Source organism: Acanthopagrus latus, chromosome 16 (genome assembly GCF_904848185.1).
Source record: "Acanthopagrus latus isolate v.2019 chromosome 16, fAcaLat1.1, whole genome shotgun sequence".
Classification (NCBI taxonomy): Eukaryota; Metazoa; Chordata; class Actinopteri; order Spariformes; family Sparidae; genus Acanthopagrus; species Acanthopagrus latus.
This window is the reverse complement of record NC_051054.1, coordinates 20,082,393-20,107,779: the sequence shown is the minus strand read 5'-3', so window position 1 is coordinate 20,107,779 and position 25,387 is coordinate 20,082,393. Positions and strand designations below refer to the sequence as shown.

Genomic DNA, 25,387 nt, shown 5'->3' with positions numbered 1-25,387 from the left:
GGCCTCAGAGCGCTCAGGGCAAAGTGAAACAGCGTCCACCTAACTGCTCCATGACAGCTGAGCCGATGAAGATGCGACTGAACCTCGTGGTCTTCATCACCATTTGGGATTTGCGACATGTTTTCTCCATTAAAAGTCCTCATCCCCAGAACTCTACACCCTGATCTATACTGTGCTGGCTCAATTCATAATTTCTATCATTTCAGCGTTTCTTTAAAACAGCGAACTCACTGCGCACACTCGTGTTTCCCTCCTCATCCCGCTTTCGTCTTCCCAGCATGCATCAGGGCACATAAACATCAATATTAGCAGTTTAGTCGGCGAACAGTTGTTGGGAAAGTGATCTTAAAACTCTAAAGGACACCTCCACGTCCCACTAATTAAAACTTAACCGCCCAGCCGAGGCGGTGGGCGTTAGGCGGAGGCGGTGGGTGGAGGTGGTGGTGGTGTTGGGGGGGGGGGGGGGTTGTTAGGGTGTAGGCTTATTTAGCATTAACATAAAAACAAACAGCCGCATATATATATGCAAATGAAGGAAGCGCAAAAGCAGGATGCCTGGAGCCATCCGCCATAACTCACACTGATGGCCTGTGAGTGAGGAATCGCCTTTATAGAATGCCCAATAAGAACCTGGGAACGATGCACCTGTCGCCCATCTGACTAATGAGCCAATCAGGTTGCAAGGACGAAGAGCACATCCGGGTAGCGATGTTGGCCCGGAGTGTCACTTTGACACAGAATGGACCCATGACTCCACTGCAGGGAGGATTTAGACGCATGTGATGAAATAAAGAAAATAATAACAATAAAAAAAATGCGTTAAAGTCGCAACAAGAGACCCAAAGTAACACAGCAGACACCTGAGACTGCGAGGAGGGACGGGAGAGAGACAGCTTCTTCTTCTTCTTCTTCTTCTTCTTCTTCTTCTTCTTCTCACTCCTCTCGCAGCCAATCAGGCCGCTTTAATCCCATATCTACATCAAAACAAACAAACAAACAAACAAACAAAACCACAAAACAAACAAACAAACAAACAAAAAAAGATCCACTGGCGCCTTAAACGTGACAATGATTTACATTTCCCCCATAATGCAGTGTGTCGGCTGCTGCTGGAGGAGAGTGCCGCTCGGCCCGGTGGATGTGGGAGTTCTGTTATGTTCGCGACAAAGACATTTGGACGAACCTGCCATCCTCCCCCCCCCCCCCCGTTTTTTTTTCTTTTCTTGTAAATGAGCGTGAGGATTTCATTTGCGTCCTCCTACGGTGCGGTGGAATAAGGAGAGGCTTTGGCTTATTGAGAAGAAGCCCGAGCAGCCGAGAGATGAGCCCCCGTAAAGACGGAGAGAAAGAGTAGAAGAAGAAGAAGAAGAAGAAGAAGAAGAAGAGGGAAGGAGGAGAGACTCGAGGCGATGGCGGGGAAAGTAGCGAGAAGTCCAAACACAAAGCCCGATGAGGAGGATGAGGGATGGGGAGAGGCGTTCTGCCGCGCCGACAGCACCTGGCCCGCGAACAAAAACCACGGGCTCGTGTAGACGCGGAGGTAGGGAGGGATGAACAGCACCCTGAGGCCTGCACACACACACACACACACACACACACACACCCTCCTCACCCTTTCCTCCCCTGCGAGCCGCGGGCTGAGACGATGGAGCGGAGAAGTTGAGAAGCAGACATGAAGATGAGGATGAAGATGAGGAGTCAGTGTTTTGAGGTCCGGCTCAGACGCAGCGCTGGCACAGGAGGTAGTTTCCGGTCCGGGCTGACTGCTGGCCCCCCGGGTCCAAACCTGCGCTGTGACACACACTCACGTTCCTGTGAGAAGGTTTCATCACACACACACACACACACACACACACACACACACACACACACACACACACACACACACACACACACACACACACTTTCCGTTCGCGCGCACACACGCGTACAAAGTCGCCAAGTTCTACTCGAGCTCTCGCGGCTCCTCCTCTCCCTCAGGGACGCGTGAGGATGAAGATCGGACGCGGAGCCCAGCAGGAGAGTGGACGGAGAACGTGTCAACACTTTCTTTTTGTTTTCTCTCTCTCTCGTGTTGTTTTAATGTCATGATATTTAGATGAGAATAAAACCTCCGACAGACCTCCGCTCCTCTCAGCTGCCCCCCTCTTTAACACAGAGGTCACCACCAGGTTCCGAACCCGCTATATAGAAAAAAATAAAACAAAAAAACCTAAAAAAAATAAAATAAAAAAAACCCCACAGCATCTGCTTCAACACCTAAAGTGGTTATTAATTCCCTGGCATCCACACCATTCTGCTCATTAATCTGATGCAGGTATCAGATAGAATTCGTGTGTGTGTATTAATAAACCACGCGCTCCTCTTCACGCGGGTGCTGTTAAATGATTTCAGTTAGAATTGGTGAGTAAAACGTGTGTGATGCACGAATGTGTGCGCCGCATCTAGGCCACGACGGACCATCAGCGACATTCTGCTGGGTTAAAAACACAGCCTGCTCATATAAATATATAAAGTGTTCAATCGTAATCACCAGTCGATTAGGATCTATGATTTTAAATGGAAAAAAACAAAAAACAAAACAAAACACGAGATTCATTTTATTTATTCTTGATATTAACGGGTGGAGGTGTAACAGCAGGTTCAGATGCATTTTGTGGACGTAATTAAGTGCTTAATAAAAGTTTAACCGTTATTAAACGTTGAACAGGATTTATTAACGTGGGGAGCGCAGGCAGGGCTGTCCGTCACGCGGGGCGAGTGTGTGCTGACTGACACACCACGGTCCCTTCCCGCGTGTGTGTGTGTGTGTGTGTGTGTGTGTGTGTGTGTGTGTGTGCAGGCTCGTGCTCGCGTCCAGCGTCTCGGGTCAGCGTCTCACGCGCCTCCGTCCACCGTGACGTTGACGGGACACCGCCGAGTCTGCACACTCGCGCGACTCTGACCGCTGCTGCCGGCGCGAGGTGGAGTTGAGTCGTGCGTGCGCGCGCTCGTGCATGCGGTGTGTCTGTGTGTGTGTGTGTGTGTGTGTGTGTGTCTCTGTGTGTGTGTGAAAGCCACCACTAGTCGCCCCCAGTGCTCTTCAGTCTCCACTCTCCTTTCTCACCGCAGACTGAACGTCACGTCCGCACTTGAACTTGAGTTTTTCTCCCATTGTAGAAGCCAGAGAGCCGCACAGAGCCGCACAGAGCCGCACACAGCCCGGGGACGCGGGACTCTGCAGCCAGCACAAAGAGGAAGAGGAGTGGAGCAGACGCTCTCAGAGCAGCACTGGGCTTTGACTTTAAAGAGTTAAAGTCTAACCCGCCCGCCTGGCACTGCCAGTGCAGCAGAAGAAGTGCCCACCACTTGGCGACAACTCGAGAAGTGCCAAAAAGAGAACTGGATTCATATTTTACACACTTAACGTTAATTGGCGTGATTTTCACCTGCTTCCTGAGGACCGGGACGCGCGCTGTCCAGGCTGGCCGGAGAGTGGACACGGGCACTGAGTGACCATCAGGAGGTGACCGCCGACCTCCCGCGACTCAGCGCGAATCTCCTCTCCTCTCCTCTCCTCTCCTCTCCTCCACCCCTTCGCCGCTCTCCGCTCTCCAGTGACACATGGTGTGAAAGCGGCGGAAGGCAGAGCCGGACTACCCGCCTCCCTCACCGCCACCGCCGCGACTGAAGAAGCGAGGCGCGCATCCACTTTGGCAGCGAACTCCGACCGAGCTCTCGGCCGCCCGGCGCTGCGCCACGGCCGGTCACAGCGGAGCGCAGGAGCCTCCGCCGCTGCAGGGAGATCCGTTGCGCGGGGGTCAGTTCGAGGGCCACATTAGGGGCCAGTTCAGAGCGGTCAGTTTGGAGTGGTCAGCGAGCAGCTGGTTTTGGGGCCAGTGAGTATACAGGAGCACCGGGAGGAGGAGGAGGAGGAGAGCCGACCCGTCCAGCGCCGCTCTCCGGGCGATGCCAGTGTAAATGCCAGGGCGATGTCCCGACGCAAGCAGGGGAACCCGCAGCACCTGTCCCAGAGAGAAATAACACGTAAGTACACCTGCAACAGAAAAAAAAAAAAAAAAAGTATGTATATGTATCATCACTACATTATTTATCTTCTCTGTTCGCTCTTTTGAGGACAGCAGCGTGTTTCTCTCTGATCACTCACACAGGAACAGTTTGAAAGTTAGTTTGTCTGTGTTCCTGAAGGACGATCCTCTCTGACCATTTTTTTAAGAGAAAGGCCTTGATTTACTCACCTGGTCCTCGCGCTCACTGATTATAATCCCGTTATTAGACACATTGACACACCGAGCACACGCACACACACACACACGCACTCTCTCTCACACACACATGCGCGCGCGCGCGCGCGCACACACACACACACACACACACACACACACACACATAGTCTGACCGCATGTCAGAGTTTCTCTTGTTCAGGCCGGAGAGCCGTCAGATCACCGAGACAGCGCTCCGTTATTATTATTATAATTATTATTATTGTAATAATAATAATAATAATAATTAGTTATTATTATTATTATTATTATTATTATTATTATTATTATTATTATTACTAATATTGTTATTATTATTATTATTATTTGGCAGCGATGCGATCATGGAGAATAATACACTACATTTTTAATTGAGTATAGAAGTATAATTTTAGACACCGGTCACATAACCAGCAGCTCGGTTATATTCACGCAGACACACAGACAGAATTAAAGTTAATTCTGACCAATTATTTCCATCCGTTCTTTATTCCAACACGTTATTAACCGGCTTGTTTCCGCTGCTGTGACGGTGCTCGTGCAGCCTCGGGACGAGCGCGTGCTTTTATTATCCTGCAGGTTATTGGATCTCTAACAGAACCAGAACCGCTCTCTGAACCGCTCTAACCAGTCCGCTCATGATGTGTTTTTTTTTTTTTTTTGTTCTGCTGCACGCAGTCCACGCTGCACCGTCCGCCTCTAATATTCATGTATTAATGTGAAATAACCGGGACTTCCCCTCGCGGCATTTTTTAATGCAGAGTACAATAAAAGACGGCGGTGTTGAGCAGAATACGTTAGAAATGAAGTTGTGTGTGTGTGTGTCGGTGGAGGACTGATGCAAATCTTAAAGGCGTTTTTATTCGTCGAGGGGGAAAAAAAAAAAAAAAAAAAAAGATGTTGAGTTATTTTCCACAGTCAGTGAAGTCTCAAACCCAACTTCTCAGCTCTGAGCTGGTCTGGGGTCGGTGTGTGATTCAGCTGCAGGTCTTCATGCAGGACTTTAACTAATGACAGAACTAAATGTGAGTAAAAGCAGCTGTGAGCTGATTTACAGCAGTGTGTTAATGGCTCTAATATTAAAGGAGCAAGTGTCACGCAGCTCTCACCAACATGTGTTGAATGTGACTTCTCTCTCTTTTTCTCTGGCCACAGATTACTTAGCTGAGATGTGTGTTGTTCAGCCAGTCAGATCAGACCTGTGACACTTCAGCACTTCGCAGGCTTTGAACCTATAACAGCCACATTAACATTAGCAGCACCCGCAGCCTGTACGGTGAGCCTCTGTGGCCGAGTTCTGGGCCACGCTGCCTGGTGCTCTGTGGGTTGGTCCTCTGCTGAGGCCTGGCTCTCCACCGTCCCACACAGAGACACACACACACACACACACACACACACACACACACACACACACCTAAAGATGTAAAACCATCTCCTGACGAGCAGAGATGTGATTGCTTCACAGGGTTTACAAGTTGTGTGTGGCAGCTCTCACGCAGGTCTGCAGTGTGGAGCCTGCTTGGTTACCTCTAGAAATGGGTCACATTGTGCTCGCTGCAAGCTTTGTGTGACATCAGCTTTTGCAGTAGAGAACACAGCATGTATTAAAATATATATATCCTATGTATGTATATATATATATATATATATATATATATATATATATATATATATATATATATATATATATATATATATATATATGATAATATTTAAATGAACAATTACACAGATACACAGCCATGACAAGTGGAAAGACAAGAGAGCATTAAGAGTGAAGCTAATAAATTAGCTTCTAGTTTTATTAACACAGCTGCTTTGAGCTCACTGTGTGTGTGTGTGTGTGTGTGTGTGTGCACACTGTAACACACATCTTGGTAGCTGTATTCACAGGACAGGTCTGACCTGTCTGTCTGTCTGTCTGTCTGATTTATCAGCGTTCAGACTCCAGCACGCTGCTGTACGTTTCATAATTTATGTGTAAGAGATGCTCACCAGTTTAGTACGCTAGAGTGCACACACACACACGCAGATTCCACTGATTCCATTTCTTTTTGGTGGAGCGGTCAGGTCATAAAAATGTGTTTGTTTTAATGGAAGCAGTTCCAGTGTGGTTTGGACAGTGTGCTGCAGGTGACAGCAGGGCTTTGTGCATGAATTGTAGATCTCAGGAGAAGAAGAGGAAGAAGAGGGTTGCTCCTCCTCTTTTGTCTCAGATGTTTTCCCTAGAGAGAGAAAGCATTACGAAAGGTGAGACAGATTTTTTTGGGAGGTTAAATCTCATTTTTAATTTTTTGTTTTTAAATTGCTGGTAGTTAAAAGGCCTCAGTCGCAGTTATAAAGCCACATTCTTGCACTCGTGTCTTACAGTCCTCAGTCGTCTTCAAGCCTGAAATTATTCTCTGATGTATCTGCTTCCCTGTGTTGTCATATTTTTTTTTTTTTTTTATGTGAACAGATTTAAAAAGAGAAATCAGTCAGGGATCAGGATTTTGACCCCGTATGAACTATTCCACGAATACCTATTTTACATTACATTTTGCATTTTGATCTCCTCTGTGTGAAACTAAATCCACCACTGCACACTTAATTCACACTCATTTCCTGACATTAACGTGGTGAAAAGATCTGCCCTCGCTGGGAAACAAAACAAAACAAAAAAAGAAACGTCACGGGACTTAATTTCAAATTTCTCCCTCAGAGATAAATCTATACGTCTCTCGGTCGTCAGGCTGATTCTTGTGTGTGTTTTGGCGTCGGCAGGCCGAGACAGTTTACACTTGAAGGTGCTGCAGTGCCTTCTGCTTCTCATTCCCTGCAAATAACCCCGGCAGCTCCGCTCCGACTGGCTGATTTAGTGCGAAGAGACGCAAACAGGACGACAGCTCTCGTTGTGGCTGCAAACACACACGCACGCACACACACACACACACACACACACACACACACACACACACACACACACACACACACACACACACACACACACACACAGGCGTGTGAGGAGAGAGGGACAGAGAGAGAGAGAGAGAGAGAGAGAGAGAGAGAGAGAGAGAGAGAGAGAGAGAGCTGCGTGTAAATTGCAGTCGCCCACTTGAGATGCATGTTTCCCTTTGGCTTGTCAAATAGCCGTGCACCCTGCTGGGGCTAAGTCTTTGTTAGAGAGAGAGAGAGAGAGAGAGAGAGAGACACGCAGAGACAGAGAGGGAGAGAGAGAGAGAGAGAGAGAGAGAGAGGGAGGGAGAGAGAGCGTAGTAACTTTTCTCTCATATGCACCGAAGCTTTCTGTGAACAAGGTGTTTTTAACATGCCGCCGACGAGTTCTGTTGGGGTTTGTGTTTCATTAGGTGTCACAGCTGATTGTAACGAGTTCACAGTGATATTTCCTCACAGCCGCTTCTCTCTTTGTCTTTTAGGGAGTCTTTTAAAAACTTGCACTGGGAACGCTTTAAAGGGCCGCTTCACTCAAATAAACAAAGCACATCTTGTTATTGGTAGTAACGTTTAAAATAACTAAAACAGCATGTAGCAGTGCTGACAGTGAGGCGTGAGCACTGTACAGAGAAATCAGGACACTTTTGCGCGTCACGTTTGGATCCTGCGGGCTCCGCAAATCACCTTTTCGCTCACCGAAACAGAAAAGTGGGAAGAGTTGAATTTTCAAAGTGCTTTAATGAGTGAAATGGTCCTTTAAACGTGTGGCTAGGACGCTCTGACCCTTCGACATGAAAAAAAAAAAACACCATGTAAAACGACTTTTTACGGTTTGTGTTTATTTGTGTGTGTGACCATGTTCCCAAAGAGCACGCCTAATTCATTCAGCTGATCAGTAGGCTGTACACACACACACACACACACACACACACACACACACACACACACACACACACACACTTCCATACCCTGCATACCAGTGTGGTGTTGGCTTGTTTAGCTGAGGCTTGGTGTGCTCTCTCTCTCTCTCTCTCTCTCTCTCTCTTTCTCTCTGTCCTCACTTGTCTTTCAACCTCGAACAACCTCCCCTGGCGACCTCTCTTTTTTCCTGTTTTTCACTATGTCTCTCTACCCATCCTGCGCTCTCTCGCTCTCTCTCTCTTTCTGCCTGTCTTTATGTCTCTCTCTCTCGCTCCCTGCTAGGGGGAGCTCTCAGGCTGTGCTGCGCTCGCTCTGCCACTGAGAAGGTAGCAGAGAGAGTGTGTGCGTGTGCGTGCATGTGTGTGTGTGTGTGTGTGTGTATGAGAGACAGTGTTAATCAGATGACATCATCACAAAAAGACCACATTCACCCTGAACTGTCAACACATACACACCCTGAGCTTCACTGCCTGTCTCTTGTTGTCTTGTCTCTTTTTTATTTTCATTACGTACTGTAGATCTAATGAAAGTCCTGAATGACATCTATCGCATTCAGTGTGTGTCTGTGTGTGTGTGTGTGTGTGTGTGTGGGTGGGTGGGGGATGTATTAATCAGCCTGAATATTTTGGTCAGTTTGTGTGTGTGTGTGTTTTGTTTTTTTTTGTTTTTTTTGTTTCATACATTTATTTCAGTTCATTCAAAGATATCGACCCTTCTTTTTTAAATTTAATTACATTTGATGAACTGCACAAATTACTCTATTATACTATTATTATTATCCATTTATCAGCAGTTATTTATGTGGCCTACAGTCTCTTCTACAATTGAACACACTTAAAGTTCAGATTGATTATATGGAATGGATCAGTCATTTTGAGGCCACACAGCCTCTCAGAAGCTTTCTGTGCAGCGTTTCTGAGTAGCGCTTCTTTCCTGTCGCAGCGCCTCCCGGCCAGGTGGCTCCGTGCTCACTCTCACAATCGCTCCTCCGCTCGAATGAACTTTCTGCCTCTCTGTGAATCATCACACGCGAATTCCAGCTAATACCAGAAAAAGACTGAGACAAATGTTTAAAATTATTTGCACATTTACCTCCGATCCATGTCAAATTGGCTTGGCGCTGCAGTCCCGTCTACGACCGGAGCAGGGGATTTACCTCATGATGAACTTAAATTAGCTTTGAGGTAAACAGGTTTACATTTGAAATCAGGTCAAAACCGGAAAATAGGCTGTGAGTCACAACGTTGGAACGTTTATTCTCAAGCAATCTCTCGATTCCCATTTGAAAATGAAGACATGTTTTTAATTTCAGGAGGAACAAAAATGCTCTATTCAAAGATTCTGTTGTAGTGCTGATATTTCTACTCTGAGATGTTCTTACGTCTCAGACATTTTCCTTTATTTTGATAGTTGACACTGCAGAGGTGACAGGAAATGAGGGGAAAGTGATGAGACGACAAGCACACACAGACTCAAAGTGGGTTTGTTAGCTCCTTAAACAGCCATTACAATGTTCTGATCCATCCTGCCAGTCTGAAAATAACACATTTGATATCTCACAAAAATGATAATAATAAATATTAAGTTGCGTTAATTTTTATGTGGGAACGCAGTGACGTTCAAAGACAAATAATGGCTCCAATATTCTCCAGTTCTAACGTTTGTTATGAATCTAAATACGTTTTCAAAATAAAATCATGACTCCAAATATCCAACAAATCAAAAATACACAGAAACACTTCCCGGTACAAGCTTCAGTAATTTCTCACTTCTCGCTCTGAGATGTTCAGATTGACTTTGGATAAAAAAAGACACTTCCTGCTCAGATGACTGAGTTTGATCCTTTACACTTCTACTGTCACCATCAGCTAGGATGTGTCTTACATGTACAGTATAACACTGTATGGAATATTCTCTTTGCAGCAGTGTGAGCAGCATTCAGCATTTCGTCGTTTTCACCTCCACATCTGAGGAGGTAACACAGACAAGCTGCACTGACCCAGCCTCTGGTGTGTGTGTGTGTGTGTGTGCTTTTGTAGCAACTGTGAATTTCTTTGGGTTTGCAGAAATGCTGAAGTGTGTGTGTTTGTGTGTTTGTTTGTGCTTGCTGAGAGTGTGTCAGTTCTGATCTCTGCACTGTGCGTTCTCACCCACACTTTATCTTGATTCAGGCCGTACATGTGTTTCTGTGAGCGGCTGAGGAAATAGCAAAGAAAAAAACAACGAAAAATGTAGCGGTAAAGTTCACTTTGTGTCTTTTAATCCAGTCACACACACAGACACACATGTGATTTTCACAAGTCTTCGCTGACAGAACCGTTCTTGCTCCAGAAGCAGTTTGTAGCCGTCCATCAGTGAAAATAGGAAACATTATCACACTAGTAGTGGAAAATAAAATAATTTAAAAAAAAAGAAATTGTGGAAGAGAGGGGAAATATATTTTTTTTCCACTGCTACGCTAATATGCTATTTGTGTTGTGAATATAAGGTGACGATGGTGTGGGGATGTGGAGGGCTGAGATGGATGAACAGCACATTTACAGTGATGTGCGGTAAACAGAGGAAGCTAAACCTCAGAGACAGCGGCCTGTCGAGAGAAAACCTCTCTCGCTCGCGACAGAAATCGAAAGCAGCACCTTTTTTGGCCTTGGCGAGAGCCAAATGCAACATTTCGGTGCTCTGATGACCTGTTGCACTCCCCTCACTGCAGATAATGTGGATGCTTTGCTGGTATTTTTGAGACCTTCATTTTGAGAACGTATGTTTCCTTTGGGTTCTGTCAGTCTTGCTCAGCCCAGGTGAACTGAAATCCTATTAACACTCTCGCCTGACTCACCGCAGCCTTATTAGGTTAATTAGGCCAAAGTAACGCTTCTTCCTTTGAATCTGTCATTTGCATACACGCTGTCACCTTCATCATCAACCAGTAATTATGGCTGAAGACACTACACATGCATTTTGTTTTTTTAATGTTTCTGATTATCTCCTGAAACTGCCTTTGGCTAATATAGATATTTACAGTACATTTAGATGTGCATTTTATTATTGTTATTAATGTATATTTTTCATAATAGTTATTAGTATTTTATTATTATTTTTTATTCTTTGAATTATATTTGTGTGCACTTAGTTCTCTAGTTGATCGGTGTGTCTTCAAACACACATGAGGCCAGCTGTGCATTTCCTTTTTTAAAATCATATTTTATAATCACTCCTCTCTGTGATGAAGAGCTGTCAGCAGGAGTCAGTGTGGATGGTTTGTTCCAGCTCACCGACATTGTTCTCTCTAATGTTTATTACTGGAAAAATACACTACCTGGCTGTTCATTTGAATAGCAGAGGACAGATGGCTGCAGCCTGCAGGCCGTACTCACACTTGCACACACACACACACACACACACACACACACACACACGCACACACACACACAAGCATGTTACAACACACGATGCTTGCATGCAGTACCGAAATGCTTCACATACACACATGCAGAGGGAACGGTGCCGTTGACATATATTAGACACCGTGCACACACTCACGCATGTACAGTACATCATCCTGTACCCATAGCAACACAATAAATGATAATAGATCAGAAAGCTTTCTGTTTTTTTTTTCTGATGTTAGAATTAAGCTGTGTAAACTAAATCATTTAATTAAATTAATTTTATATATGACAGTTCTCTATGGTAATGTAATTACTAGCTAGGTAAATGATACTATGATGTACAGTGTGTGTGTGTGTCATATATATTATACTATATACTTATTTAAAGTCCCACTATCTGAGTGAGTCATCTCAGAGCAGAACATTACAGAACATGAATCTGTGCCGTAAACATGTGCTGTCATCTTTCACGTGGTGGCTCAGAGACAGGGCACTTCCTGAATATGTCGAATGTCATAAACATGACTCTGTTGCACACACAGCAAGGCTGGCTGATAAGTTGAGTTAGTTGTATTCTTTATGTGTGTAGACATTAGCTCAGGGTGAAAGCGGCTGATGTGGGTAATCATTTTTTGTGAGGCTGATTTGACACACAGTGTTTTTCTTGACCACTTTATTTTTTCCTCAGTTCATAAAATCCAACGTGCAGTCCGATGTCCACTTTCAAAATACTAGATTTGTTTGTTATAACCCGCTCCAACATATCTATGAACACAACAGTAACGTTACCAAATGTTCGCCCACAAGTCAACACAAGAGAGCAACATAACTTTACAATGTCACTGTTCAGCCAAAGCCACAAAATCAACAATAAACATTAGCAGGTTTTCCTTTAGTTTCGGCTGCATTGATGCAGAATCTTTCTCATGCATCCTATAATCGAGAGAGACATGAGACATGAAGAGCTTTTTTATATTGATTTTTTTTAGCATACATTATATATTTTGAATGTGTAGAATGTGTTTCTAGTGTGAGAAGTGGAGCATTTAAAGCAGACCTATAGCAGGTATACCACGCGGCGGGCTGCTCCATCTGTCCACCCGGCTGTTGATCCACCGTCTGCGTCAGAGGACGAGAGAGAGAGAGAGAGGGGCTGGTGATGATTTTACCCCTGGTGTTACTTATTTTCTCCGTCCTGTTCCAGACCTCCATGCTCCTTAAGTATGGTTCAGATAATCGATAATCTAAAACAGTTCCTCATTATAGCCTGTTCATCAAATCTTTTATCTTTATTCTCCAGCAAACAGGAAGGACAGTGTCATTCCTCTGTGACTGTAGCAAACTGCCCTTTGTCTCTGGCCAAAATAAATCTGATCATTCACAAACAAATATTTGCTTTGAATATTTATCACTGTCTCTCTCAACTGTGCTTAACTTTAAAGTACATACATTTGAGATACACAGAGATACATTTGAGGGATAATTTCTGCTTCACATAATGATTCATATTTTATTAGCCTTGTATCTTTTTCTTCACTGGACATGTAGACATGTGCAACCTCTGTTGTTCTGTGAAGACGTTACTTTGTTTTAATGTGAAGTGGATGGAAACCACTGACATGGATAACTTATCACTTATATATATATTTACCCTCAGAAAAATAGACATCCCTTTTTTTCAACTGTATTACAGGTGATGTGCAGTAAAGTGTAGTAATGTGCAGTAATTTGCAGTAAAGTGTAGTAATATGCAGTAATGTGCAGTAATGTGTAGTAAAGAGTAGTAATGTGCAGTAATGTCCAGTAATGTGTAGTAAAGTGCAGTGAAGTGCAGTAATGTGTGGTAAAGTGCAGTAAAGTGTAGTAAAGTGCAATAAAGTGTGGTAAAGTGCAGTGATGTGCAGTAATGTGTAGTGAAGTGCAGTAAAGTGCAGTAATGTGTAGTAAAGTGCAGTAAAGTGTCGTAAAGTGCAGTAAAGTGTAGTAAATTGTAGTAAAGTGTAGTGATGTGCAGTAAAGTGTAGTAACATGTAGTGATGTGCAGTAAAGTATAGTAAAGTGCAGTAAAGTGTAGTGATGTGCAGTAATGCGTAGTAAAGTGCCGTAAAGTGCAGAATGTGCAGTAAAGTGCAGTACAGTGTAGTAAAATGTAGTAAAGTGCGGTAAAGTGTAATAAAGTGTAGTAAAGTGTAGTGATGTGCAGTAATGTGCAGTAATGTGTAGTAAAGTGTAGTAGTGTAGTAAAGTGCAGTAAAGTGCAGGAAAGTGTTGTAAAGTGCAGCGCAGCTGCTCTCCAACTCAATACAAGTCTTAGTACACTTCAGACGAACGAGATTCTACAAAGTGGACACACCTGAAGGTCGGGTGTCTTTGCAGGCTGAGTAATGAATCCTAATAACGGGGACGAAGGTGAAACATTTAGACGGCCTCTCCTTAAAAGCCGTTTGGTGTTGCTCCTGATTGTACGGAACAAAAGGTACAAGATGTAGTTGCATGAAGCGTGACAAAGGGAGGCTTCAGAGAGAAGTTCAGACCTCTCTCACTCCTGTACTTCTCACCGTTGCGCTAAAAAGTGGGTGTAAAAAACTGCCACAAGCTGGACAATATAAAGATATTATACCATTATCAAGATATGAGACAATATCTCATGTCAGATTTTGGATATGGTGATATGGCATGAATTGTGTCTTTTCCCCTGGTTTTAAAGGCTCATAACTGTAAAGTGATCTGAACTCACCAGTCTGCTCTACTTGTTTTAATTCTGTCCTTTACCCACATTTGTCATGTTATACTTCCTGTAAAAGCAGCATAATGTCATACAGGATTCATTTCCAAAAACTAAACTAACTTTTTTTTTTTTTTTTTTTTGAATAGCGGAGATCGACCATCCAGATGGCCGCCTGCTCTCCGACACCCTACCCCACCCGCTCAGCCTGCCCTCCCACCCGCTCAGTCTACCACCCCACCCGTTGGACCCAAGTTTGGCCCACACCCTGCCGCCCGGCCTCCATGTTGATCACGACCTGCTGACCTGCGGCCAGTGTCAGATGACCCTCCCGTTGGGTGACATCCTCCTCTTCATTGAGCACAAAAAGAAGCAGTGCCAGTTGCCGCTGCTCGCCAATGGCTGCTACGACAAGATGGCCGACAGGGGAGGAGGTGGAGGGAGTCCGACTCTGCAGAGCCTGCACCACCACACGCAGCGTGGGGAGCTGAGGAAGGTGGTGGAGCCGGTGGAGATTGGCATCCAGGTGACGCCGGAGGAGGAGGATGTGGGAGGGCGTGAGAGGGGAGAGAGGATCCCCACCAAAGGAATTTGCCCCAAGCAGGAAAACACAGCGGCAGGTAGGCACAGCTTTATTAGACTTCTTTCCAAGAGTGAGTCAAGCTTACAGCAAAAAACTAGACTGAGCCTTTGCGCAGTATCACAGAGCTGTATCCTCCTCTTCCTGCACAGAAACCTTTCTGTGATAGTTACACTTCAGGATGACTTCTGACATTTACCAAGAAATAGTTCAAGCACATCCCTCTTAAACTCCCCTCAAAGCAGTTTAAGCAGTTTTTTTTTCATTTCATTAGAAGGAGAGGACAACAGAGAGAGAGGGGCTGAAGAGAAAAGGGGGTGAGAGAGGCACTTTACCCACTCAAAGCCCTAAAGACCCCTCGAGGACTTGGCTAGTTGAGACAGACTCAGGCAAAACGTGACAGAGAGACTCACCCTCGACTTTTCAGGGAGAAATCCATGGAAGCCATCCTCTTAAAAAAAAAAAAAAAAGGTGAAAAGCTCATTAAAATTAAAATAAGTAACAGAGGGAAGAAAGCGCAATGAGGGAAAAAAAAGAAGAGTAGGAGGGATTAGGGGCTAGTTTCTCTACCGTTCAGGGGGGTAAAGAGGATGTTTAGGTGGAAATGTGTTGGGACGCTCAAAGAAAGCCAGGAGGAAACAGCAGAATATTCTGTTTTGCGACAACAACTGCGGCACGTGCTGCAATCAGCCAGCACCAACAGTCAAATGAGAACTTCTTAAAGATGAAAGCATGTAGAAAGAGGACATGATGTATGTTGCAGATGCTGGCAGGAGCGCTGCGTCGATATGACTGATATGTTATCCTTCATACGTTAACATCAGGTCCATACTGCCAAGTGAACCCGGGCCTCCTCATGCCGCCTCCCATTCACGCTTTTCGAGAATACAAGACGTTGGATGCGTGACCCTTGAAAGAAAACTACCGTAACTATTAAGAGTTGTGACACTGATTTCTAACGCAACTGTCAGATGTGAAACACAAAAAACATCATATAGTTGTAATAAAAGCACAGATCCAGTTGGCCAGAGATCCTGCTCATGCTGGGTGACTGAGAAGAATTCAACCCTCACCCAACATCATTTCAGTTTCATATGTCAGCAATAGTTAGCTGCTGTTACCTCCAGTCGATACCTGTTACAGTCGTTGAGATAGGTATTGTTTTATTAAATCTGTTTTTGAATGGCTACCCTGTGGAAATATACTCCTCATACTGAAGGAGATAATAGTTTCACAAGGCGGTCAGTTATTAGACCGATTCAGACGTCTGGCATTGTGGCTAAAACACAGGTCCTCCCGTTCAGTTTAATAAGGGGGAGTGCATTTTGTCTCCGACTGCAAGGGGTAAAAAAAAAAAAAGAAAAGAGAAAAGCAACAACTTTTGGAGTCAAAGCGCAGTGTCATGCGTCTTTGGCTCAGTTTATAATTGTGCACCAGTTTAACACTTACTTTCATCCGTGGATCTGCGGCCATGCTCACTGTAGGCCCGGCGTGCTGGTACAGGTACTGTGGTCGGGCAGCGAGTTAGCGTTACATTTCACTTGACATCGCTCAGTTTGGTTTTGTGCCCCATGAAACACACGATAATGTTCTGCCACGTATCTCGGTTTGTAACTGTTTTTTTTTTTTTTTTTTTAATCCGTCGTTGCAAACGTTCACCAGCAGACTGGTAGCAGAACAACACAGCAGCTTCTCCTGCTGGCAAACTGATGTATTTACCACTTTCAGTTATTCCACACACTGAACAATTATTGAATTACTAGTGTTCAGAATAATGGTCCCAGTTGGAGGATTTTTGTGAATGTGCACATTTGGGAATAGCAACAACAATAGAAGTAATTGATAGGAGTTTTTTTCACTTTAAGAGGAATAAGCACATTCATGATCAAGCATTAATAAATGGTAAATGATGTGACTGGACTCACCCTAGACAGTAAATCAAACTTGACTTACTGAATGAGCTTAAACGTCCACTTCAGTAGTTTCAAAGCACGTGTTTTGAATACATCAAATCCCAATCTGCATTTTGTCTTCAAGTGTATGCATGAACTAACTTTGATCAATACCCCGATGAAGACCCCTGTTTTATCTACTGTCAAATGTTTGTGTAAAATCCAGCCAGGAATTGGACAGTCAACGTAACTAAATTCAAGTCAAACTCGAAACAATGGCCCGACTCCGTGTGAGGAAATGGCCCTTTCAGGCACCGCTCCTGACTGCCTGGTGTGCTGCTGCAGGACAATGCTCCTCTGAACGTCTCAGTCTGCGGTTTGGCTCTCACTGTATAACACTGTGTATAACACTTCATCAATATTTTACCAGGCTGTTACAACTCTGCTCGGCAGCCTCGCAGCGCACAGCTGTGGACAGAACAGCCACCTGAACCTCTGAGAGCACGGCGCTTAGGTTTGTGACTGCGCCACGGTTTTGCATCTAACACACAAGTTATCTGAGCAGCAGAAAAAAAGGTGCAAATGCCTCTGACAGTGTCTGCAGAGCTGTGTGGACTAACCGACTGTGGCTTGTCACAGTGTTAGGTCGGCATTATGTGTGAGTGTATCTCCCCCCACCCGTGTTTAAATACTTGCAATAACTGTAATCTTCCTGTGAGATCAACTTCACATGTTCGGTGTTGGATGGCTTGACATCGTAATTGCCCAATATTTTTTTTTTTTCCATAACACACGTGCGCAATAATTTTCATATTAAAAGCCAAAAACACATCAGTGGCTCAATTGGTCATGCACTGCGGCAACTGTAAACTATATTGCCGCAATAACGTTTTATGTTTCAGACTAGTCTCACGGTATTTCACAATTTCCACATGAAATATGACCAACTAGCACCTTATTAACACGAGGGGACGACAGAGGGGTTTATTAATCAAGCCGGAGTTTAATTTGGAGAGAACACACTCAGCCCTGCGCATAATCACTGGGGGGAGTGGGATATAGTCGGTGGAATTTTTCTGTTTGCAACACTAAACTTTTTTTTTTTTTTTACACTTTCATTACCTGGTGAACGGGAGAAAAGTGAAACACACGGGGAAGGAAGCAGGAGAGCAGAGAGAGGGCGAGGGGAACAGCGAAACACAGAGTTTGAATGTCAGCTCAGAACATGACTAATGACGACGCCTCATAATGGAAAAACAAACTGTTATTCTTTAAGATCGTTCGCTTCCGTCTGCTTTCCGTGCAGAGTGGAACACACACTTATTCACACATTTGAGGAAAGACACATTTTGTCCTTCAGATTGTGTCGAAGCATCGACATCAGCACACTCATACACATGTTTGCTTTGTGAAGAGAAATACAATGAAGCTACAGCTGAGAGCAGAAAGACATGATGTCCTTATATGTGACTGCCACTGATAGATCATCCAACGATGTCCCTGACACAATATTATTCAACTTGATTTGCATGAGAAAAAAAACATAGAGAAAAAAAATACACAGTATACTTGATATTCATGTGAAATCCTGCAAAAAGTGTGTGTATTACTTCAGTTTTACATCTCCTCACTTCCTCCTTTGAAGCTGTAATAATTACTGCAGCCGCTAGAGGTCGCCACCTGACAACGACTTTATAAGCTGCCTCGATGTTCAACCTTTTTTGGTCATTTTATTGATGAGGACAGACTCATCAGTGTGTTGCTTCACTTGGCTTATTTAATTCACAATAACCAAACAAGTACAACTTTCTAAGAGTGTATCTGGAGTCAGCCCAGTTACATCACTATGACTAGCTGTTAGCAAGTTAACTAGCCGGGCTAATTTAGTGAAATATGATTTGCTAATATTGCATCCACTTGTGCTAAAAAGCTTATTTTAAGAAAGAAAGAAAGAAAAGCTTTAGTTGATAGTTGATAGATTAAGGGTGCTCTGATTGATCAGACACTGATCATTATTGGCTGATGTATGTTAATCTGTAACCAATAAATTATTGAGAATTATTACATTTTGATACAGCATTTCTGTTTTAATTGCCGGTGCTTTTGTAGCCTTTACGACACTGGTTTAGCAACACCTGGAAACTCACGGACCAATTGCACGCATAACTCATCTCACGTGACGCCCCTCAGCCAATGAAATCTGTGCATTCAGTCAAGCATCAGCAAATCCAGTGAGAGACACACTCAGGCGAGAGACAATGAGCAGGTAGAGAGAAGGTATTTCACATGACATGCTCTTAAAAGAGAAAAGTGGACGGCAGGGAAAAAAAAATAAAATAAAATACAGAGCTTATAATCAAGAATGGACAAACTCTCTCCCACAGGCAGTTTAAACCCAGTCTGTCGCATATGTTCAGAGACTGTGGTGATTATTAAAGCAGTAATGTGAAGCGCCACTATGAGACGGAGCACAAGTCTTTTGAGCAAACATACCCACTCAAATCTGAACTGAGGGCGCAGAAAATAAAGACTGGAGCTCTGCGCTCTCACCGAGCAGCAGAAAGTGGGGGGTGGGTGAGAAAAAAAAGAGGGAGAGAAAGAAAAGGAGGTGTTAAAGCTGTTCAGTTGTTAAACTGTGTCGAGACTGCTTGTTATAAATATAGTTGAGACTGTTTGGATGTGAAATAAGAGTTAATAATAGGAAGAAAAAGGGGGACTCAAGGTAAACATTTTATTCGTTATTATTTTTCCTAATGAAGTGCTTATTGAAGAGGCATGTCTTTTCAAAGCTCTCTGTCATGTATTGTATTTCTCAACGCTGCTTTCACTTGAAAAGCGTTCAGTACTTATTAATAATTCCTCCTGTTCAATGTGAAAACTGACAATATTGATATGTTGAAATATAGAGCTGTACTTCATTTTATTTAAAAGTCAGTTCTACTGAATATGAATATGAAATGAGTCACATCTAAAGTTGACGATGTTCTGGACCTTCGCCCGAGTACACTTCAGTACAGCACAGAGTGCAGTTTCCTGCCAGTTAGCAGGTTCGAGTTCCCCATAGCCGAGTGCACCTTTGGGCCTGGAGATTGTAACAGGCAACCTTTGGTCACACTCCCTCCAGGCTCCAGGTGAGTGTCAGTCAGTCAGGTCAGCTGTCACCTCCACAGAGGAGGAACTTTGACAGCTTAGAGTCCAGGAAAGAGAATGAATGGTGTCCTTTTTACACACACATGCAAATACACACACGCACACACACATACACACACACACACATCCATGTGGCGTACGCATATCACTGAGTAGTGTTTAACACCACCTGACACGGTGCTGTGCAGCCCTTGAAGCCTTGTCAGCTAAGGTTTAATTCAGACATGTAACTAAGTCCAGTTAGAATAAAGAGGAACACACACACAGTTGCACACACACACACACACACACACACACACACACACACACACACACACACACACACACACACACACACACACACACTCACAACCATGCTTAATGGTGCAGTAGTTTTGACAATCTCAAAAATGATGACACCTTTTTAATCTGAGAGCGTCATTTGACAAGCTGTGTGTGTGTGCGCGCGCGTGTGTGTGTGTGTGTGTGTGTCAGCTGTCTAGCTTTACCTCCGCTTTCAGAGCCACTTTTTCTGTTATTTTTTCCCCAGCTGACTTTTTGTTTGCTGTTTGTTCGAGTTCATTCGCTCTGTGTCTCTCTCTTTCACACAGATGGTTACTCATACACACCAAGATGAGGACGTCTCTCTCTCTCTCTCTCTGTCTCTCTCTCTCTCACACACACACACACGCAGTCTTCAATAAATAATGATTGAGAACAGTGGTGTGTCCCTAAAATATTTACCATATGCTTATTTATCTTGCAAATCAAACTGCGTGAAGACTTGACAAAGAGCTCGGCACAGTGTCTGTGTGAGTGGATGTCTGTGTGTTTGATATAACAGGCTGTACTTTAGAGGCATTACGGCGCCTGCTGCTCTTGTTTTTTTTGTTTTTTTGCGTTGTTTCAATAAAGCTGGGAGGCCTCTCGGATGGAGCGCCGGCCTTTTTGAAGTGATAATTACTCTGGTGTGTATTGCTGCCTGCTCTCTCCCTCTGTCTCCCTCCACCTCCCCTGCTCTCTGCATCCTGTGTGCTTTTGGCTGGTATAGTTTTTTTTTTGTTTGTTTGTTCGTGTGTGTGTGTGTGTGTGTTACTGTCCCAATGCATTTTTATTAGGCCTGAAATGATGTCGACGAACACATATACACACTTGAACAGTGCTGAAGGAGTTACCAGGAAAATGCAATAATATAATGATAATATATAATAATAAATGACCTGTGAAGTCGTAACTCAGTTGTTTTATTAATTGCATCAAAGCACACATGACATAACTTGTTAATTTGTAGATACCAGCTACCTCAGTACACCTGACATTTTTTATCAAGGTGCATTATTCCCTGAGATAAAGGAGAGCATGTAGAGAAAGGGCCTCACTTGCATTGTAAAAGAAAGTGAGAACATTATACTGGATCTGCACCAAACATTAACAGTGTCTATTCTGGGCAGAGACACATTCCTCCATCCAAGTTTCGTGGAAATCTGTTCTGTAGTTTTTTTTGTGTGTGTGTGTGTGTGTGTGTGTGTGTGTGTAATCCTGCTAACAAACCGACCGACCGGCAAACAAAACCCAACAAACAAACGGACACGGGTGAAGACGTGACCTCCTTGTTCTGGCGTCTGTGCAGAAATGAGAGTTGCTGCGCTGGTGCTCGTATCGCAGCAGTTCAAATGGTGCCCAGCCCCGACTGTTTGTCACACCTGTAGAGACAGGAAACATGATGTTGTGGTTACTAAGCTGCTTGCCAGTTTGGAGGTATTTAGTGATCTTTACCATCTAGCTTAGGCCTGGTGAAACACAGAAACCAAACAGCTCTCAGAACCGCCCACTTCCTGAATGTATGTTCACTGAACAACCCCGTAGCACCCACTTAGCAACCCATCGAAGGAGACAAAACATTATTATATTCATGAGACAAATTTGGTGTAAGTTGGTGAAAGTCGCCTCCTCCAACTTCAGCGCCTGTGTCAAGTTTTAATGCTCGCTCTAACAAGCTCCTCCGAGCGCTTATCGCTACGACTGATCATCGCTTCTAAAACTTAGACCTTCTGTGTGTGTATTTGAATGGATGTGTGTGTGTGTGTGTGTGTGTGTGTGTGTGTGTGTGTGTGTGTGTGTGTGTGTGTGCAGCTCATTGTCTTCTCCCTCTGCCCCCGTCTTCCATCCACTTCTTCTAAATGACGATCCGTAAATCCAGCATCCTGGACACAAACCAGACACTGAGAGCAAAACAACCGAGACATGAAGGCTGGAGAGAGAACGAGAGGGGTGGAGAGACCTGCAGAGGGAGAGAGAGAGAGAGAGAGAGAGAGAGAGAGAGAGATTTTTTGCCATTAATAGAGCATAAAAGGCAAATCGGCATCTCGTGCTTCTTAGCATTTTCAAAATCCCTTTTCGCGATTTTTGCCTCGTCGCCTCTCTGCCGCGTTAATCACTTTGCATGCACTCATTTAAATATTAAAATTTTCTTTAATCATCAAAGCCAGTGAGCATCATGCATATTCATATCAGTCCCCCCCTCCTTCCCCACATCCCCTGGATCTCAGGTTCATTACTCTGCTGCGCAGCCATTAGCCACTTCCCTAATCACACAGTTTACACACACAGAATAGCCCATGTGAGCACGCACACGCGCACGCCCACATGAACGCACGCACGCAGCTAGCCAACAGCGCTAACCAGTGCTAATCCGCTAACTAGACTAAAACACACAGACATCCCTCCAGTCTAAACTGAGTGAGCAGACTTGTCATCCATCCCGGCTGCTCGATGGCTGGAGCTGGGAGTATTTGTCAAGAGGCTCGATGAAACCCTCATTTGCATAATGACTTTGTAGTTCTGCATTAATACAATTTGCATATGAAGCCGTGTTAATTACTCCTGATCAGCCTTTTTTGCATTCATGCATGGTAATTTTCGGCGACTTGCGAAAATTGATGTCCTGGCATCAGGAATGAGATTGGTGGAAGAGGCTGTGTGTGTGTGTGTGTGTGTGTGTGTGTGTGTGTGTGTGTGTGTGTGTGTGTGAATGAGGATGATGACCGGATGGAGATAATGAAGACACGAGAGGAGAGGAGAGGAGAGGAGAGGAGAGGAGAGGAGAGGAGAGGAGAGGAGAGGAGAGGAGAGGAGGCAGCGTCTCTTTTCTGTCCGTCCATAAGTTTTACGGCATTTCTTTTAATTTTTTAGAGTAGAAGGAGAGGCTTTTCAGTAAAATCCCCTAATTTTGTCAGATAGACAAACAGACAGACAGACAGACACGCACACACACACACACACACACACACACACACACACACACACACACACACACACACACACACACACAGTGGCTGGCTGGCAGCCATTCAGAATCTATTGTTTACTCTCAGTTTTTAATTTCTTACAGCAGAGACTTCATTTCGCTGTCAGCTCCAAAACTGTCAGACTGTGCCGGTCTGACTGAGACTGGATGTATGATGTAATGTATGAATAATATTCACAGCATTTTATAAGTGATCTTGGTTCTGATAATAACATGTTTCCCTCTTTGAGAACTCTCCGTATTGTTGCTGTACATACGCCCCACATGTTATCAGAGTTCCTGCCATATGACTCACGCTGTATTTAATCTAGCTGGGGTCTTTGGACCCACCCTGAGGACCGGTTGGTTTAGCAGCTACTGAGACATGACATCTACTTTGCTGTTTGGATTTTGTGGCACGGGGAAATCGGCTTTCCTTTGATGAGACCGTTATCTAAGTGAGCTAAGGTTGATTTTAGAAGCGTTCCATTTATTTAAAGCTTTTCCCTCGACGGACCAGCTCATCTGATTTCCCCCACCGGGACGATCAGGTTTAACAAACCCAGTTAGAGAGTTCTTTTTTTTCTCGCTCCCTCCAGACTTCAGGCATTCATCCATTCATGGAATTGTTTTGGCCTCGTCCTCATGGATTGGGACAGGGCTTTAAATATATATCATGGGTGATTTTCTTACTGGCAGGAAGATACCAAATACAACTGGTTGAGCACAATAACATAATTGAAGTAATCAGCAGCATTAGAATTGTGGGCTGCAGGTCAACAGAAATGCATTTCTAACGGGATGTTACTGAACATTCCTCTTGTTCCCACCATCTGTTGCAGAGCTGCAGGTCGACTGATGTTGGATTCTTAAAGGCTGATAGGGGAACTATATATGGATCAGTAAAACACTGATAGTTGATTGATTGGGCGGACATGTTTCTGTGGACACTATGAAGTTCACTCACCAAAGCTAAGACTCTTCGGTGGCTAAAGACATCCAGTGACACCATCAGACGTCCTGTGTCTTAATGCCGTGCTCAGCAGAACAGCGGTATCTATCCTGCCACAGCAGGAGAATATACCTGACAGTCATCTGGCCCGGGACGGCCATAAAAAATACATTTGGCATGCCGGTCATCGCCAGCTCTCTCTCTCCCTCTCTCCCTTTGGTCGTCCCCCTGCCTTTTTAATTGCATGGAAATACCTCCTGCCTTTCAGCGTAACACCCCGCCACTGCACGCTTCTCGGAATTCATCGGAATTCAGACTGAAACCAAGTTACAGGGATTTTCTCTGGCAGATTTCTCCCCGCTGAGTCTCCGGGATGACACCGTGCTTTGTCTTGTCTCTCGCCAAAGCAGCCGGCTCTTTGTCTCCAGCTTTGAGGCTGTGAATCCACAGCTGGTATTTGTTTCGTCTTTCGACCTGACGCTGGTGGCTCTCACTGCCACTCAGTGAGCAACAGTTGATTTTAGTCTAAGATGGGGGGGGGGGGTTACGCGCAGCTCAGGTAAGACAATGGTTTATGGTTAGCCTTCCGAACCAAGCTGACATGCTGATGCCGTAAATCCCTCTTGGACTAAGCAGAGGGAGACGTAACTATCGGCTGAAAGTAACCTGACAATATTGTCACTGCACAATAGCAGGCGGCAGCAGCTCCAGCCCGGCTGCGTGGACAGGACGGGATTACCACAGTATTTTGCAGCGTTTGGGGGCACTCATGACTGCCCCTCTTCTCTACAATGGGCTGTTGGCGTTTAACACCGGCCAAATCACCACTTAACAAAAGCTAATTTCTCACTTGGTTAAACTGGGGAGGATTAGGGGCCCTGTGTCGGCGCAATCCATGTTTGGTGAAGAGTAAGGGATGGAGGGATGTTGGGAAAGGATTTAAACCTCAATTACAAGGGACTGAGGGCTTTTGTGTGGCCGTGGCGAAGGTGGGACGCCGAGGTTTAGCGACTGCGCCGAGAACGTCTGGTGCGCCTCGTGCACGTGCGCTGGTGTGTGTACTGTATGCATGAGCACGCAGCCAAGGGTGTCATACCCTGACAAATACATGTTGATCCCCTTGTTTAGGGGAGTTTAACTCTCCCTGGTTTCCCAATACAACACAGCTCCGGCTCCACACGAGGAGGGATGACTCACAGTCAAAACTTACAGAACAACAGAAATTGAAATCCGTCTTGCGCGTGTCGTTGAATGATTTGGTATCGTGTTGCCTTGACCCTTTATTAATCTCGGAGGCCCACACAACTCAGAACCACC

General features: G+C 44.6%; 1 protein-coding gene across 2 annotated transcripts in view; it reads left to right on the top strand.

Annotated features, from left to right (window-relative positions):
* The first annotated feature begins 1,265 nt into the window (after positions 1-1,265).
* Positions 1,266-25,387, top strand: part of bcl11ba (BAF chromatin remodeling complex subunit BCL11B a) — a 43,362-nt gene continuing 19,240 nt past the window's right edge. The window contains exons 1-3 of one of the 2 annotated variants that reach the window (XM_037072578.1): positions 1,266-1,540; positions 3,160-4,026; positions 14,381-14,851. In XM_037072578.1, the coding sequence (XP_036928473.1) occupies positions 3,972-4,026; positions 14,381-14,851 (526 nt within the window). In that variant the 5' untranslated portion in view covers positions 1,266-1,540; positions 3,160-3,971. Of the gene's footprint in view, positions 1,823-3,159; positions 4,027-14,380; positions 14,852-25,387 lie in introns of both variants that reach the window. The other variant, XM_037072577.1, reaches the window with a different exon arrangement.